This window comes from Dermacentor andersoni, chromosome 2, assembly GCF_023375885.2.
Source record: "Dermacentor andersoni chromosome 2, qqDerAnde1_hic_scaffold, whole genome shotgun sequence".
Classification (NCBI taxonomy): Eukaryota; Metazoa; Arthropoda; class Arachnida; order Ixodida; family Ixodidae; genus Dermacentor; species Dermacentor andersoni.
The window spans coordinates 223,747,908-223,764,708 of record NC_092815.1 but is presented as its reverse complement, the minus strand read 5'-3'; the positions used below and the strand labels follow the sequence as shown (position 1 = coordinate 223,764,708).

Genomic DNA, 16,801 nt, shown 5'->3' with positions numbered 1-16,801 from the left:
AAACAGATCTTTCATTTAAGCATAACAAAGATTTTATTCAAGTGTAACAACAGTCAAACGCAGGCATAAGACCGCACTAGATGAGATAATGCATACATACATGAAGTAGATAGATCTAGTGGCAGTGACACAGTTTAAGGAGCTTCTGCCGTTGCCTTTGCGCTTCCCTCTCTTTCTTGATGCCTTTTACAAAAAAAACGAAACCTCAAGAAAACATAGAACTTTACAACTATTGTCAAAGCTGGTTTTTCATGCTCTGGGCACCCTAATTGCGGAAACACCAGTGTCTGGAGCTGACCTGAAAAATCAGCTAGACTCAATACATGTAACTTGTTTTTGCTAAAGAACACAGTAAAAGCATCTTCCATGGCCTTCACAGTGGTTGACAAGGTCTGACTAAGATAGACAAGGCCTCCATTGTCAAAATGGGTATAGTGCAATATGAAGCAGTGTTGGCACTAGCTTCAGCTTTACTTACGCAAAGGAATTAAGCCTGCACACTGTGGTTAAGAATTTTGGGCAGTGATCGTGCAACATAACCTGCAGTATAGCAGTTCAAAGCACTACTGTTCCTTCTTTCTTGTTTTTCTTTTTCCTGGCACTCACAAGGTGCATGCTTAGGATACTCAGGAAATGTATGGCGTAGGGTTTCAGGCATGTTTTATCGTGGGGAATCTCGTGGACAACGCCGTTCACGGTGATAGAGAACGCGCGGTCGACTAAGCTGTTTTCGAAATGTTTTTCTGAAACCACAGCAGTTGGTGCCGGCCTTCTGTCCATTCTCCTGATCATTCTTGCTCATTCTGCTACCGCTTCGTATCAGATAGTGGAGTGAACAAGGATACATGCCCTTTATTCGAGTGGTAACCGCTTCTACACAACGGCACAAAGCAGGTCCTCTTCTTACACTGTCTCTATAGCTTCGGCATTTTGTCACCGCCGCCGCACAGTTCTCGTAATGACAGGCACACGAACACAGCAGCCATGCACTCACTCTTTGACAACATCAAGAACAAACATGCAACGCTGTAATAACACTGAAAATGCAAACATAGAAACCGTCGCAACCGCTGCGAAAGTGACATGCGAAGCAGACGACACGCGCAGTCTGCACCCACCCGTATGGCAGCGACCTCTGCCGGCCATCGTGGGCATTCATTGCAGGCGGCGCCATGCTCGTCCATTGAAAAGAGCAGGTGCACGGCACACTAGCCAGTACATTCCAGGCACTATAACACAACTAAAGGAGACACACGCACAAGAGCTCGTCCACACTCGGGTTGTTATTATTATTATGCACGAAGAGAAACACTATACAGAGGCACACTGTACACGAGATGAGGCCATGACCACCACTGCACTAGACATGGCCACTACAAAAGCACAATTTTCCTACGTTCCACTTCAGATTAGTTCTTTTCACTATTTCCCCATGTGACAACAAAACAACTAGGAATCACAAAAAAAGAGAAAAAAAAAAGACAGTAATCGGAAACTGACTACCTCGACAATTCTAATTACAGGGTTGCGCAGTGAAAGAGGTCAACCAGAGTGGCAGGCAGCGTTTCCCTTGCCGCCCGCTGTGCGGAGAAGCCCAATTGCCTGCTAAAGCTGAACCTTGTAATAATGAAGTGGCATGTGACAGAAATATAGCTTCATTATATCCGATATTCATTATATGCATATGTCCGTTACACTGTAATAGCAGTGAGACAATTTCTATTTACATCATTATATCCAATCTTTTTTATTGAGGTTTGACTGTACTGTAACAGTACAGGAAGCTAAATTTCAGTAATATCATAAAGGATGTTGCCAATGATTTCAAAAGATGTGCTGCTGGTCTTGTTTTTACATGTAGCCTGTTTAACTTATAACTAGGCAATTCTTGATTTTTACATTTCTTGACAGGCATGCCTGTTGGGCAAACCGTTTGTAGCCAAGTTAACAGCTCCTACTGTCCAACCCCTCTGATTAGAGTTAATGAAAGAAGGCAAAACAACGAGCATCCACGAATAAACAGTGGGCACCTCAGGTGCGTACGCTCATGAGCCACCCTTGCACCGAAGACTACAACCTGATGGCGCAGTCCTCATTGTGTCCCCACATAGATCGACAAACGCAGCAAGGTGTGCTCGAGTGACGCCACACGTAGCAAGTGGTGCACCCATATTATGTTCACGAGTAAGCTCTGTGAACCCCCTAGGCATACACAATGAAAAATGTGAACAGTCCCATGAACTGCAATGCAGCTCCAGGTAGTTGTTCCACCTGTGTGGAGCTTTCCTGAAGTCTCTGGAGGCACTGGTGGCTCAGTGGTGGGCCCCCTCAAAAAGTAGCGGGCTTTATGGCACATGCTGTGCTTACCTGTGGCTGATGAAGGCTGTCTCGCAAAACAATCTGCAGCACCCGGTTCTCCTTGATCCACTCCTGCAGTGAGCAGCAGGCATTTTGTGATCCCACTTCGTATGGATAACAGCAGATAATGGCAGTACGTCAAAATTCAGAAATGACTGGATTCAAAAGCTGATGTAGTACTTAAGCCATTGACTTGGGCTAGCAAGAATTTAGACAAAGACATGTTCCAGTGTGTAAGAAAAGTTAAAAGAGGTGCAGAGACAGAAAGGACAACAGAAAAAGTAGAGCACTGGTCTTCAACTGTATTAACCAGTGTGTCAAAAGGAAACAATAACAAAAATGCCAAAAACGCCAAAAAGAAACATATTTTTGACCAGAACGAAAACGTAACAGAAATGGTATTTCTTATATTGTTTTGGAGTGAAACCGTAATATTCTTATTCATTTTCAGTTCAAGGGAAAAGTCAGCAATCCGAAACAACCGTCAGGCAACACCAGCATTAGGACACATCTCAGGAGTCTGCATAAGCACTTAACTCAGGCAGGGATAGTGCAAGCAATAGCCAGTCGAGTGTTCCGCTAATCTAAGCTGTCGTTGGATGTACTTGCAGATTGGCGTCGTAGTGAAACCCAGAACTTGCGCACTGAAGAGCATATCATTTCGTTTTCTACAAGTAGAACGCTTTGTAACTGAAGTTTTATCATTCGTTTATGTCGGTTTTATCGGAACTGCGGCCTCGCGTTTCGGAGTGTGCGCTCGATGACGTACTGCTTCCAAGGTCATGCTCACTGATAATGCTCAAGGCAGTGAGCATTATCTCAATATCCTTACCATTACATTGCTTAGAAAATTTCAGCATGTGAACCAAAGCCGTCATGAACAGTTATGCATCACTTTTTTTTTTATTACAGAGCAGAACCCAAACAGAACTTTTCAATGTGCAAGCATTTCTATGCTTACCCAACAAGAAAAATGTACAGCTGTCCGTCCCGTCAGACGATTGCTCATGAAGTTCTCAGCACAAGTGGCACCCTGCCCTGTTAGCAGATTCTTTTCAAGATATCGGCGAAAGCACTATGTGGAGCTATCAGCAGTCGGCACTCTCTGCCTGCATCGCAGGTGGCTTTCAGATACAGACCGCACGGCCGTGCAATACACGCAACTGCCGCCGGAGCACAATTGATCACAGTTCATAATGGTTCGACACAGATGGATAAGGCGCTAAAGAGCGATAACGGCAGCGCTATCTATACGCCTCGTGCACCGCCTATAGAGGCGCCACTGAAAGCCACACGCAGGAGCAGTAGCAGACGACAACCCTTTGCAGCAAGGATGGCTGAAGTTCATGGTTGCGATTTCTCCTTTGTTCGGGTGCCAGGCTGCTTCTTCAACGGTGACAGCTGTAGGGAAGATGCTGACCTCTGTGCGAGCGGGTATGAACCCGATGTTACCGGTGTTTGGGACAACATGGTCCACATACGTGCAAGGTGTGTCCCGCAGACAAACGCCATGAACCCCATTTACATGACGTGGAGCTAATGTTGACTAGCCAATAAATTTTGTTGAGTGATGCGATCTCTCGATGTTTTTTTTATTCTACCCTTGCCGCAATGCTGCTTCTGTACCTGAATAATAAGCACCCGTCGTTAGTGCAGACTTATATCAAACAAATCCGCACGGTGCAATCTTTGCATATGCCGTTGTGATTTTTCTGCCGATGAATACATGTGACATCACCGAATAACTGCAGTCGAAGTCGCCTCAAGAAGAGTAATTGCCAATTTATTGATGGAAACGCGTACACTAGCCAACGAAGCCGCCAAACACACGGGTTAATAAAAGCGCATGTTAGTGTTGTACCGCCGATGCAATTCTGCTGCATACGCCGATGAACTACTGTTCCCGCTGCAGTTTGTGCAAGTTTACATTCCCCAAGGGAGCTGCTTGGAAACATACAAAGCTAAAGACTGACTAGCTTTTCAGTACTTTCTTTATTTTACTAGAGAGAGGTGCCACATGATATATTTAAAGGCAGAGCAGCGCCAGTGAAAGTAGATGAGCGCTGGCGGCAAGGCCCGGTTTAGTCGTCTGCAGCGTAAGTATAAGAAAGAATTCAGTTGAGTACAAAACTCACATGCAAGAAGGGACTACGTTGTGAAATAAACAAATCACTCGGTGTGTTAAGTTTGCTCAGGCAGCATCGAGGTGGGATGACTTCCCAAACGGGACGCAAACTTTTCAGCGAGAAATGAAACAAAAATACCATATGCAGCAGCTATTAGCAATTCTCGCCCTGAACTACCTATTTTCTAAACACATTTCCAAAAACGCAAACAATATCTAAGATGCCCTGGGGGGAAAAGAATAAAGCTGTTAAAGAAGCACTTCTTTGGTATCCTTCCGATAAGACACAGCGTGATTTATACCCTTTACAAACAAGGCAGGGTGAAAACTTCGCAGCTCAAAAGAATCGACAAGAGTTATGCATGGAGCAACTAGCAACAGTTAAACATGTGCAAAGCCACGCATAAAATAGATGTAAAAACATGAAGTGCGCGACAGCTGCTGCGAGGATTTACCGCGCCACATGAAACCAACAATTTCAGTTCTTGCAAACTTCAGTAGCTTTAACATACAACGCAATGCGCTCGTGCAGTCGTGCTGCCTAGCTAGCGCAAGGCGGTAAAGAAGCGGAAAACAATATAAGCGGCAAACAGCATTCCGAACTTTAGTGAAATGCCTTTAAACCTCAAGCTGCACTGCAGACGAACTTCGTTGCTCACGCGTCTAACTATGATCGAGTGGAAAAAACACAGACGAGAAAAAGGAAAGGATGAGAACAAGAAATTTCCCTTCGAAGCGGCGATCCATTTTTGCTACCATTGCTCCCGCTGATGAGGCTTTGCTGGGAATGATTAGAACCGTATCGCCGGCCCCTTTTCACCGGTATTTGAGCCCCCCACTCTGCAACAATTCTTCTTCGACATTCCCTGAAGCTTTGGCCACCCCAAACGTGCGAATGGTGTTGCCTATCTTGCTCTGAAAACGCGAATAAGATAGAGAAGCGCGATCAACGACACAACAAACTAAGGCGCGCGCCAGGCTCCTCTCCCACGTGTTCTGCGCGAAGCCGCCACCAGTGGCGCGCCCGTTGGCGTGCACGGCGCGTATAAAGGTCGGATGAAGTTTCATAACATTGATCATGACACTGGGTGGCATTGAGATGAGCAAGCGGCACAATGCTTACGCATACTTAGACAGAGGAGTTTCTGCGTGAATATTTTTAGTGGAACAAAACTTAAACCAGAACGAAAAACATTATGTTTTGACACCCTGGTATAAACTTTGAAAAGAATGACAGCAAGTCACGTAGTTACAAAAAAGGCACATCTTGGTACATGCCAACAAAGAAGAGTCAGAAGCAGTGCAACTTGCCTAACGCCACTATCAATTCTGCAAAGCAGCAAACCACTTGTCAAGATAATCGAACTCTTTTTTCACCAAAGTGATAGAAGGAACGCCGATGCACTTAACAGTATCATTTGATATACAAAACCCTTCATGTATTAATTAATCTGCACTTTTCCACTTTGCACTTCCAAGGAATGTGCGTGTTGTCAAACAACGGCATGCAAAGGCATCTTCTGCAGGAGCCCGACACTGTCAAAGCCTGGACCTGTGCACGGTGTTCCCCTCAATCTGTCATTAAACATCTACCTGTCTGGCGCACGTAGCAGTTTTCGCACGATAAGGGCAATTTATAAACAACCCCCTGTCCTAAGAGGAATGAAGCGGGTGGCATGCTTTTCTGATCACTTTTTTTCCTTTCCGCTCACTGGCGGATCGGCACATGCGTGGGAGCTTGTCCGAAGCTGAACACAGCACGGGGGGACCACGCCTCTCCTCTACATGTTTGGGCTGCCACACAGCACACAAACAAGGGGGGCCCTCACTTTCCCAGAGAGTAAGCGAGGAGATCACAGTGATGCACTCTATGCACTGTGTGAATGCGGCACCTTTAGCAGTGTCCAACAATCGGCATTTTCCCCTTCAAAGGATCGACCAGAACATGTTGCAAGACGTCTATAGAAATGATCACAATTTATAGTTACATAATCAAACATGCTGCTGTTTGTGATTCAAGCACAAATTATAATTTGAAATTTGCACAGAAGGTCGCAAAAAACACTCTATCGTGACACCCTATGGTGAAACTTCGGTACTAGGGGTTGGATGCCCACCACGCTACTGACATAAGCCTACTGCTATCAAGTGCACCATACATATTTCTATAGTTATTTATACATTTCAATAAAAATAACAGTGAGTTTCCCATATTGTTTCACTGTTTTCAGAGTCTGTTGCCGTCATGTGCTAGTGACGAACAAAAATTCGAGCCCCTTAGTCCCCCTTATTCATTTTGCTTATATTATCATCATCATTAGCCTATGTTTAGGTCTACTGCAGGACAAAGGCCTCTCCCAGCCAGCTCCAATATCCCCTGTCTTGTGTGAGCCGATTCCTACCTGCACTTGCACATTTCGTAATTTCATCACCCCACCTAATTTTCTGCTGTCCTCGACTGCACTTCCTTTCCCTCGGCCCCTATTCTGTAACTCTGATGGTCCACAGCCCTACACATCACACAACCTGCCCAGCTCTACTTTTTTTTTTTTTTTTCACTTAATGTCAACTAGAATATCGGCTTTCCCTGTTTGCTCTCTAATCCACACCGCTCTTTTCCTGCCTCTTGACATTGCACTTAGCATTTTTCTTTCCATCACTCTTCGCACAGTCCTTAACTTGTTGTCAAGCTTCTTAATTAACCACCAAGTTTCTGCCCCATATTTTAGCACTGGTAGAAAGCAATGATTGTACGCTTTTCTTTTCAATGATAGTGCTAAGCTATTAGTCAGGATCTGGCGATGTCTGCCGTATGCAGACCAACTCGTTTTTATCCATTTTTGATTTCCTTCTCAAGATCAGGGTCCCCTGTGAGTAATTGACATAAATAAATGCACTGCAGCACGAACTATACAGGCTTACTGGCTATCATGAATTCTTGTTCCCTTGTCAGAGAACATTATCTGTGCTTTCTGCATGTTAATCTTCAACCCCACTCTTACACTTTCTTTTTTAAGGTCCTCAATAACTTGTTGCGATTCCTCCCCAGCGTTGTTGAACAGGACAATGCTATCTGGAAATTGAAAGTTATTGGGATTTGCACCATGGATCCTCGCTCCTAAGCCTTCCAAGTCTAATAGGTTGAATAATCCTTCTAAGAAAGTGAATAGTGAATAAGTGAATGGCATTGGAAAGATTGTGTCTCCTTGCCTGACCCCTTTCTTAATAGGTAACTTTCTACTTTTCTTGTGGAAAGCCAAGGTAGCCGTGGAATCATTGTAAATATTTCCCAAGATATTCACGTATGCCTACTGCACTTCTTGATTACGTAATGCCTGTATGACTGCTGGTATCCCTACTGAATCTAACGTCTTTTCGTTATTATGAAAGCCATATAGAGAGGTTGATTACCGTATTTACTCGAATCTAATGCACACTTCTTTCCTTTATCATCATCATCATAAGTCTATTTTATAATGTCCACTGCAGGACGAAGGCCTCTCCCTGTGATCTCCAATTACCCCTGTCTTGTGCCAACCGATTCCAACAAGGAACCGTGAATTTCCTAATTTCATCGCACCACCTAGTCTTCTGCCTTCCTCTACTGTGCTTCCCTTCTCTTGGTACCCATTCTGTAGTCCTAACGGTCCAATGGTTATCTAACCTGCACATTACATTATTACAGCACCATGATTTTTTTTTAATGTCAATTAGAATATCAGCTATGCCCGTTTGCTCTCCGATACAAACCGCTCTCTTTCCGTCTCTCAAGGTAATGACCAGCATTCTTCGTTCCATCGCTCTTTGTGCCGTCCTTAACTGGTTCTCAAGATTCTTTGTCAGTCAGTCTTTGTCAGCAAGAATAATTCTATATTGAAATACACATGAAAGTACGAACATTACAGTAGTTGAATAGGAGTATAATTATTATGTAACTACAGTGTGCAATCCAACAATGCAACAAAACTAATTTACAAACGGCTAATAATCTATGAACATAAAACGAGAAAAACAATAAAACATGGCTACACAGTAATGAATGCATACACACATGCATAAATACATACACATATACACACATATAGATACATACACATATATACATATGTATACACATATGCATACATGTACACATATAAACACATGTACACTTGTACATTAATCAGGTAAGGTATGCTGTTAGTAAGAACTGTTTTAGAAGCCGCTAGAAACAGTGTAGTGAAGAGCATGATTTAATATTTGATGGCAGTGAATTCTAAAACGAAATTGCAGAAAAGAAGACTGTCATTTTACAGTAGTTAGTGTTGATTTTCGGAAGCAAGAGATTATTATTTTCAGAAAACCGCGTGCTGTTTGTATTGAAAAGTTGCGATGAGGGAAGCAACTCAGTTGGAATGTCACTGTTTCTACTTCTATACAATATAAGACCTAGTTTCAGTTGAAATGTGCAGGTTAAGGGTAGAATTTCAAAAGTGTGAAAAATGGGCGCTGCTGATGCGGTGTATGAACTGTGGGTAATTATTCAGACCGCCCGGTTCTGAAGGTGAATGAGTGATGTCACCTGTGCGGGGTATGTGCTGCCCCACGATCAAATGCAGTAAGTAAGGTGACTGGTAATAAAAGCGTAGCAAAGTGATTTTAGAATACGTTGCTGAAAACAGTGTCTTGTTCGAATGAGCATGCGGATGCCAAAAGCAGTCTTCTTAGTGACAGAGTTTACGCGACTGTTATACAGTGAAACCTCGTTAAACCGTAGTTGGCCGGAGCTCGGGAAAGGTACGTACTAAACGGTAGTACTGTTTAACCGAATAGCATGAGATCGCCCACTTACCTGTCGAAAACGGAACTCAGAGAGAGTGCGAAAAGGGGAAAAAAACATGCAGTATTTATTCACTTCGCGCGACAAAAGCGTTATTTTCGTTTGATGCCGCGGCGGCCTAGCACGACGACGATGGCGGCCCCAAACTTACTGAAGCTGCGTGCCAGCTTTTCAGCCAGCCCCCTCTTCTCGGCAAACACTCGCATGGCAGATTCCTCGTTGGCATCACGTATTCTCCGTGCACGTGCGCAGTAGTGCTGCAGAAGTCCCGGGGGCGCCCTTTTCATTGCCGGGTGCCGGAGTTTGGAATAATTTTCATTTGGAATAGAGTTATGTTATCGCGCCCCAATTGTCGTTGCGACGATTGCATTCGTGAGGCTGACGTAACGCGCAGCTTATGCCACTGTCGGGCCTGAATCGCCCGTGCTATTGCTTTCCGTGTCGTCCTCGTCACTGTTGCTAGTCGACACTTCAGCAACAACACAGGCAACGATGGCGAAAAGTCGAACCTCGTAGCCGACATATCCTCGCGATCGCAGCAGCACTGCCGAGCAACTTCTTCGCATTCCAAATGCCAGACACTGTAGTCAACAGCAGATCCCTGTTGCGTGTCAGCGACGACTTCTTCGTGTCACGTTCGATAGTACGGACGATGTCTAATTTTTCTTCTATGCTGAGCACCCGGCGTCTTTTTTATCCGAGCTTCGGAACGACGCGAGTCCTCGCTTGCACGACGCCATAACGCTCTCTGGCACCGCGTCGAAATGATGTTGATGTGGCTTCACGCGCAAGCGCACAGGGCGCTTGGAGGCCGTTGTTCCCATCTTTGAGGCGTGTAGTTCTGCCGGGCCACCCGATGGAGACGGCGCAGCGCCGTGTTTGAGCGACGAAAAGTTGAAACGCTACGTTTTAACCGATGCGTACGCAATAAGCTGGTACGGTTTATGCGGATACGAATCACATTATGTTCAATGGCCGCTGAGCCGGGGATTTGACTTTACTACTTTTAAAACGAAACTACTGTTTAAGCGGGTACAGTTTAACGAGGTTTTACTGTACTTAAGTTGGGGGTCTAATGTAACACCTAGAAAAGTAATAAAATTAGATGGGGTAATGACGTAGTTATCAATGTATAGTGCAGGGGTTCTTGTAGGCGTTTTCTGGGACGAGTAAAATAACAAACTTTGTTTTAACAGGGTTTAAGTTTAGCAAGTTATTTTTACAGCAAGGAACAAGATTCGTGACATTGGCATTGAACTTTCTTATTAGACTGTTAATGTCTTTATCACTAGTGAATATTGTTGTATCATCAGCATAGAGGATGCACTCAGAACAGTTAAGAGATGATGGTAAGTCATTAATGTGAATAAGAATAACAGAGGACCCAAAATTGATCCTTGTGGAACACCCTGGTTGGTTGTAATTGGAGAAGATAAAACGCTTCCATATCTAACAACCTGGGTTCTGTTAGTAAGGTAGCTTTGCAAAAGAGCTAATGCAGGTTCACAAATTCCAAATGATTCAAGTTTAGCATACAAAATGAAGTGGTTAGTAGTGTCAATAGCTTTAGTTAAATCAACAAATACTGCCCCCGCCCATAGCCCATTGTCGACAAACTGCTTTATGCTGTCAGTTAGATTTATCAGTGCTAATTCGGTTGATAGAAAACCAAACTGCTTAGGTGTCAAAAGATTAAATTTTGTTAGTTCGTTAGGCGATTAACAAGGAGCTTCTCAATTACTTTACTAAAAAAAATGGGAGTATTGATATAAGGTGATAATTAGAAAAGATATTTCGATCAACATTTTTAAACACTGGAGTTACTTTTCCTTGTTTGAGACTCATTGGAAAAACGCCGTTACGAAATGCAGTGTTAATAATATCAGAGAGGACAAACGATAACTCACAAGCAACAAGTTTGATTTTAGATGGATGAATTGAATCTAGGCCTGTGGTCTTTAGTCCTATTATAGTGCTTCATTTGGCGAAGTGGGTTTTAAGAAAAAGGAGTGAGGCAAGCGGGACAACTTAGGCAAGTTAATGACAATGGCTGCAGAGCTCTTGAAAAATGATTCATTAAATGAATTGGCAACAGCTATAGGATTAGTTAAAGTGCCGGTGCCATCCATACATAAACTCTGTCACAAGCGCGTCCTGTTGATGAAGATCCAAAAGTTCTTTAATTACGTTCCAATTCTGTCTACAGTTCTTCCTATTTTCAAGCACTTTATTTTGATAGTAGGTTCTTTTAGCCTGTTTAAGTAAGACGGTGAGAGTTTGTGAATACAATTTGAATCGAGCCCTAAGGGCGAGGTTAAATGGCTGGAATTTAAACTTTTTGTAGAGGTTATCTTTTTTTATTTATTGAGCGCAGTAATCCTCTAGTGATCCACGGGTGCCAGGGGGTGGAGTACCAATGTGATATAAAGGATACAGACGCACAAGTATTCATAATATCTATTAGTTTCTCATTCAAAGTGTTAAATGCTTTGTTAACACAAAATTCCTTGGATAATAGGCCCCAGTCAGAGCCGGATACCATATCCACAAATTTTGCTGACTCGAAAAAACTCTTAATAACCATTTTATTTTTATATGTATGTAGTTTGAGTATTTAGTAAGAGAAAAATTGGATAATGGTATGTCAGATTAAAATTGACCACACCAGCTTTTTGATTAGTCATGACATTACTGAGTACATGGTCGATAAGCGTATTTCAACCGGAAGGAGCCCATAGTGTTGGAGAATCTAGTAAAGATTCCGAACCATGTCCAATGAAGCACTTGGAGTACTGGACACAAGAATTATCGTTAATATTTGTAATGTTAACGTTAATGTCACCTACAATGATTACATTTTATATTTTGGTAAAGAATTAGTTTATTAACTATCAAGTTCACCACAAAAATCACTGTAACATGATGATGGGGAACGGTAAATTGAACCAATTATAGTTATTTTGTTGAATGGCAGAAAGTCATTGTCAAATTCAAGCCAAACTGATTCGCATTTGGCCATGGAAAATGCTATATCTGCATGCTGTTTATATGATAATGTGTTAGAAATAAATATTCCCGATCCACCGTGGCAATCAGCAAGATTATGAAAAAATTCTGAATGATAGCCTGGTATGGAAAATAAGGTGTCAGCTGCAGATAGCCATGTTTCCGATAGACATATGAGCGAAGAGTGGTGATTGGTTAAAGTAAGAAAATTGACCAGTTTTTGGGTAAGCTTTGGATGTTAAAATGTATGATAGAAATCTGTAGACGAAGAACTAGGAAGTTGCCTCAGCTCATGAACAGTGTGTAACGGCATGGTGGTTCACAGTTATCAAGGTACAAGAATAGTGCTTTTCTAGCTAAAGCGGCTAGATAATCGACTCCAGAGATGCGGTACACACGACTGTTCGTAGACTTTCTTGTTTTGATATGGCAGTTGTCGACCCAAAGGAACTGCCACTGCTTTTCCCTTTTAAGAGCGAATGCTTGAGAAAACAGCCACTTGTTCTCCGGAGTCAGGTGATCGTTGACGAATATGGGCTTATCCTGATTCGTTATGCCAATGGACCTAGTTGACAGATGTGCCTTCCTAGCCTTTGTAGCAAATTCGGACTTCTTTTGATGAGAACAAAAATGCGCAAAAATATTCGGGCCACCTTTTGCAGAGACCCTGTGCACAACATCAATCTCTGCAGGAGTCACAGGACAACTAATTTTTTCTGCAATATGTTGCAGAATTGCTTCACAGCTCTCGCCCTTCGTTTCCGGTACACCTTTGATTTCCGCATTGTTCATGCGGGAGTATTGCTGCGACTCAGCAACCTGTTTTGTTAGCTGCTCGTTCATTCGCGAGAGCTCCTTATTTTCTTTGACCAGACCTTCCTGCTTAGCCTTCGTTGTTTCACACATTTCGTTAAAGAGGGCGATGCTGTTACGCAATTCCTCCACTCCTTTTCGCAACGTCTCCAGACAGCACAGCACAGGTTCGCATCGTGATTTGGCAGCAGTGGGTGCGGCAAGAAAAATGTGAGAAGAAATTCCTGTGCAGTGACGCAAATGCAACCAACCTGCGTAGGCGACGGAAAACGATCAACAGAATGTTGCGCTGCCGCGACCTCAGCTGCCAAGTGATGAATTCTGCGGTGATGCCAGTTTATATAGCTCCCAGATGCCGATGGTTCCAGGGGAGATGGACAGGTGGCCTTCGTCACAGGTGGCACGTGGCACTCTGCTGACACAGCCAGTCCTGTTCTATCTTCGTGTAAGGCAAAGGCACTTTAAATAATGATGGTTGATGCACTGTTGACGCTGGTTCGCGGTAACATTGCGCCGGATCTGTAGGAACCTGCGTAGGTGACGGAAAACAATCAACAGAATGTTGCGCTGATCGCGACCTCAGCTGCCAAGTGATGAATCCTGCGGTGATCCCAGTTTATATAGCTTCCAGATGCCGATGGTTCCAGGGGAGATGGACAGGTGGCGTTCGTCACAGGTGGCACGTGGCACTCTGTTGACACAGCCAGTCCTGTTCTATCTTCGTGTAAGGCAAAGGCACTCTAAATAATGATGGTCGATGCACTGTTGACGCTGGTTCACAGTAACATTGCGCCAGATCTGTAGGAACCTGCGTAGGTGACGGAAAACGATCAACAGAATGTTGCGCTGCCGCGACCTCAGCTGGGAGTATCCCCTCCAGAAGCCAGCCTGTTCCCTTGTTGGCAGAAGTCCAGTGTTGCCCTTATTCTATTAGAAATTATCTTGGTGAATATTTTACATAATACTGGGAGTAAGCTAATGGGCCTATAATTTTTCAATTCTTTATGTCTCCCTTTTTGTGGATTAGTATGTTTGAATTTTTACAGTTTTCTGGGACCCTTGCAGTCGATAGACACTTCGTATAAAGAGCCACCAGTTTTCCAAGCATTATGTTTCTTCCATATTTGATTAAATCGACTGTTATTCCATCTTTTCCTGCCGCTCTTCCTCATTTCATGTCTTGCAAGGCCCTTCTGACCTCATCGCCAGTTATGGGAGGAGTTCCTGTATCTTGTTCCTTACTGTTTCTAATTGAGGTATCCCGACTCCTCTGGGTACTGTACCAATCAGTATAGAATCCTTCTGCTGCTTTTACTATATCTTCGAGATTGATGATGATATTACCCTGCTTATCTTTCAGTGCTTATATCTTGGTTTGTCCTTTGCCAAGTTTCTTTCTCACTGATTTCAGGCTGCATTTATTTTTTACGGCTTCTTCAGTTTTTCTCACGTTATAGTTTCGTATATAATTTACTTTCGCCTTGTTGATCAGTTTTGACAGTTCCGCGAATTCTATCTCATCTCTTGAGTTGGACACTTTCATTGTTTATCGTTTCTTTATTCGGTCGTTTGTTAATTGGCAGAGCTTGCCTACTGGTTGCCTTAGTGCCTTGCCTCCCACTTCAATTGCTGCCTTTGAAACCAATCTAGTTACAGTTTTGTTTATTAGCTCTGCAATCATCATCTCTCTGTTCTAAGCCTGCATATTTGTTTGCAAGTACCAGCCTGAATTTGTCTGCTTTTACCCTTACTGCGTCAAGGTTGACCTGTTTCTTCTTGACCAATTTTACTCTTTCTCTCTTCAAATTGAGGCGAATCCTAGACCTCACTAACCTATGATCACTGTACTTCACCCTACCTTTCACTTCTACCTCCTGCACTATTCTGGGATCGGCCCAAAGTATGAAGTAAATGTCGTTTCTTGTTTTCACTATTAGGGCTTTTCCAGGTCCACTTTCCGTTGCTACACTTCTTGAAAAAGGTGTCCATTATTCTTAGCTTATTCCCTTCTGCGAATTCTACCAGCATCTCTCCTCTAGCATTCCTAGAGTCGACACCGTAGTTGCCAATTGCTTGTTCACCAGCCTGCTTTTTCCCCACTTTTGCATTGAAGTCGCCCATTACTACAGGACACTGAGTTTCCACTTTTCTCATCGCAAATTCAACATCTCCATAAAGCTGATATACTTCATCATCGTGACTGGATGTAGGAGCGTAGGCTTGTACTACCTTTAATCTACACCTCTTATTAAATTTGATTACGACTACTGCTACCCTCTCATTAATGTTGTAGAATTCGTCAATGTTGGCTGCTATGTCCTTATGGATTAGGAATCCCACCCCGTATTGCTTCTTATCTGGGAGATCTCTATAGCAGAGGACATGGCCGTTAGTCAGCAATGTATAAGCCTCACCAGTTCTTCTAATCGCACTAAGGCCGATGATATCCCAAACAATGTCTGGTAGTCCCTAAAAGAGTCCTGCTACGTTAGCCTCACTCGAGAGGGTTCGGATGTTAAACGTTGCGAGGGTCAGTTTCCATTGGCGGCCTGTCCAGGTCCAGAAATTCTTAGCAGCCTCTGCTGCGTTACAGGTCTCCATTGATTGAATCGACTTTTATTCCAATTTTCTGCTGCCGATTTTTCCCGTGTCATGTCTTGCAAGGCCCTTCTAGCTTCATCGCTAGTTATATGAGGAGCCTCTATATCCTGTACATCCCTACTTTGAATGAAGGCAGCATGGCTGCTCTGGGTACTTACAGGTTAGTCTAGAATTCTTCTCCGGCTTTTACTATACTATCGAGATTGCTGGTGACATTATCCTGCTTGTCTTTCACTGCATGCATCTTGCCTTGCCCTATACCAAGTTTTCTTCTCACTGGCCATCTTTTACTGCTTCCTCAATTTTACCAATGTGACAATTTCGAATATTGCCAACTTTCTTCTTGTTTGTCATCTTTGACAGTTCAGCAAATTCTATCACTGTATTTTCCAGTGTATAAGCTGCGGCTTTTTGCTGAAGTTTTCGTCGGTGGGACTCGCGTATGATTTCTTTTTCTTTTCTCCCCCCTACCCCCTTCAGGAAAAACTGCCATTGAAATCTGACTGGATGCTATGGCCACGCGAAGAGCACTGGGTTGACCTCCACTGGCAGTTGCTACAGATTGTGTGCACGCTATGGATGTACCGGGTTCTTCTTGTGATCCGAGTTGCGTAGCACCGTGCTCAAAGGAGAGAGCAGCAATGCAAGCGGCGGTACGCCTGCCATGAGTCGATTGACTCCAAAGTCATTGCATCTGCAGTTCACTTTCAAATGTGGGGTCTCACACGTGCTCTTGAAACAAAGGAACGACAACACAGTAGTGCAAACAATCACAAGGGCATTTATTGCACCCTTCATGCACCAGTGCCGGCAAGCCGAATTACTATTCTCACACCACGCCAATGGGTGCGTGACAAATTGAGGAAGTCTGACTCATCGCGACTGGATAGCGAGCAAATATGTTCGCTCCCATGCTGGACACCAATGCCTAATTCTTCGTGTGCAACGGTGGCGGATTCGAACGATTGTGTTTGTTCATTCTGGTGCCGTGCTCTTAAGCCTTTCTCAGGACGGTTCCGCAAAGCGTTGATCAGCACATGGGCAGAGCGTCTGCATCGCTCACTGACCCCAAGCCAAAG

The 16,801-nt window shown here is 43.7% G+C and overlaps 1 protein-coding gene across 8 annotated transcripts in view; it reads right to left on the bottom strand.

Annotated features, from left to right (window-relative positions):
• faf (ubiquitin carboxyl-terminal hydrolase-like faf) overlaps window positions 1-16,801 on the bottom strand; it is a 607,534-nt gene that overhangs the window by 391,517 nt on the left and 199,216 nt on the right. For all 8 annotated transcript variants that reach the window (XM_072286629.1, XM_072286626.1, XM_072286628.1 and 5 more), the window contains one exon: window positions 2,368-2,430. In XM_072286629.1, the coding sequence (XP_072142730.1) occupies window positions 2,368-2,430 (63 nt within the window). The remainder of the gene's footprint in view (window positions 1-2,367; window positions 2,431-16,801) is intronic.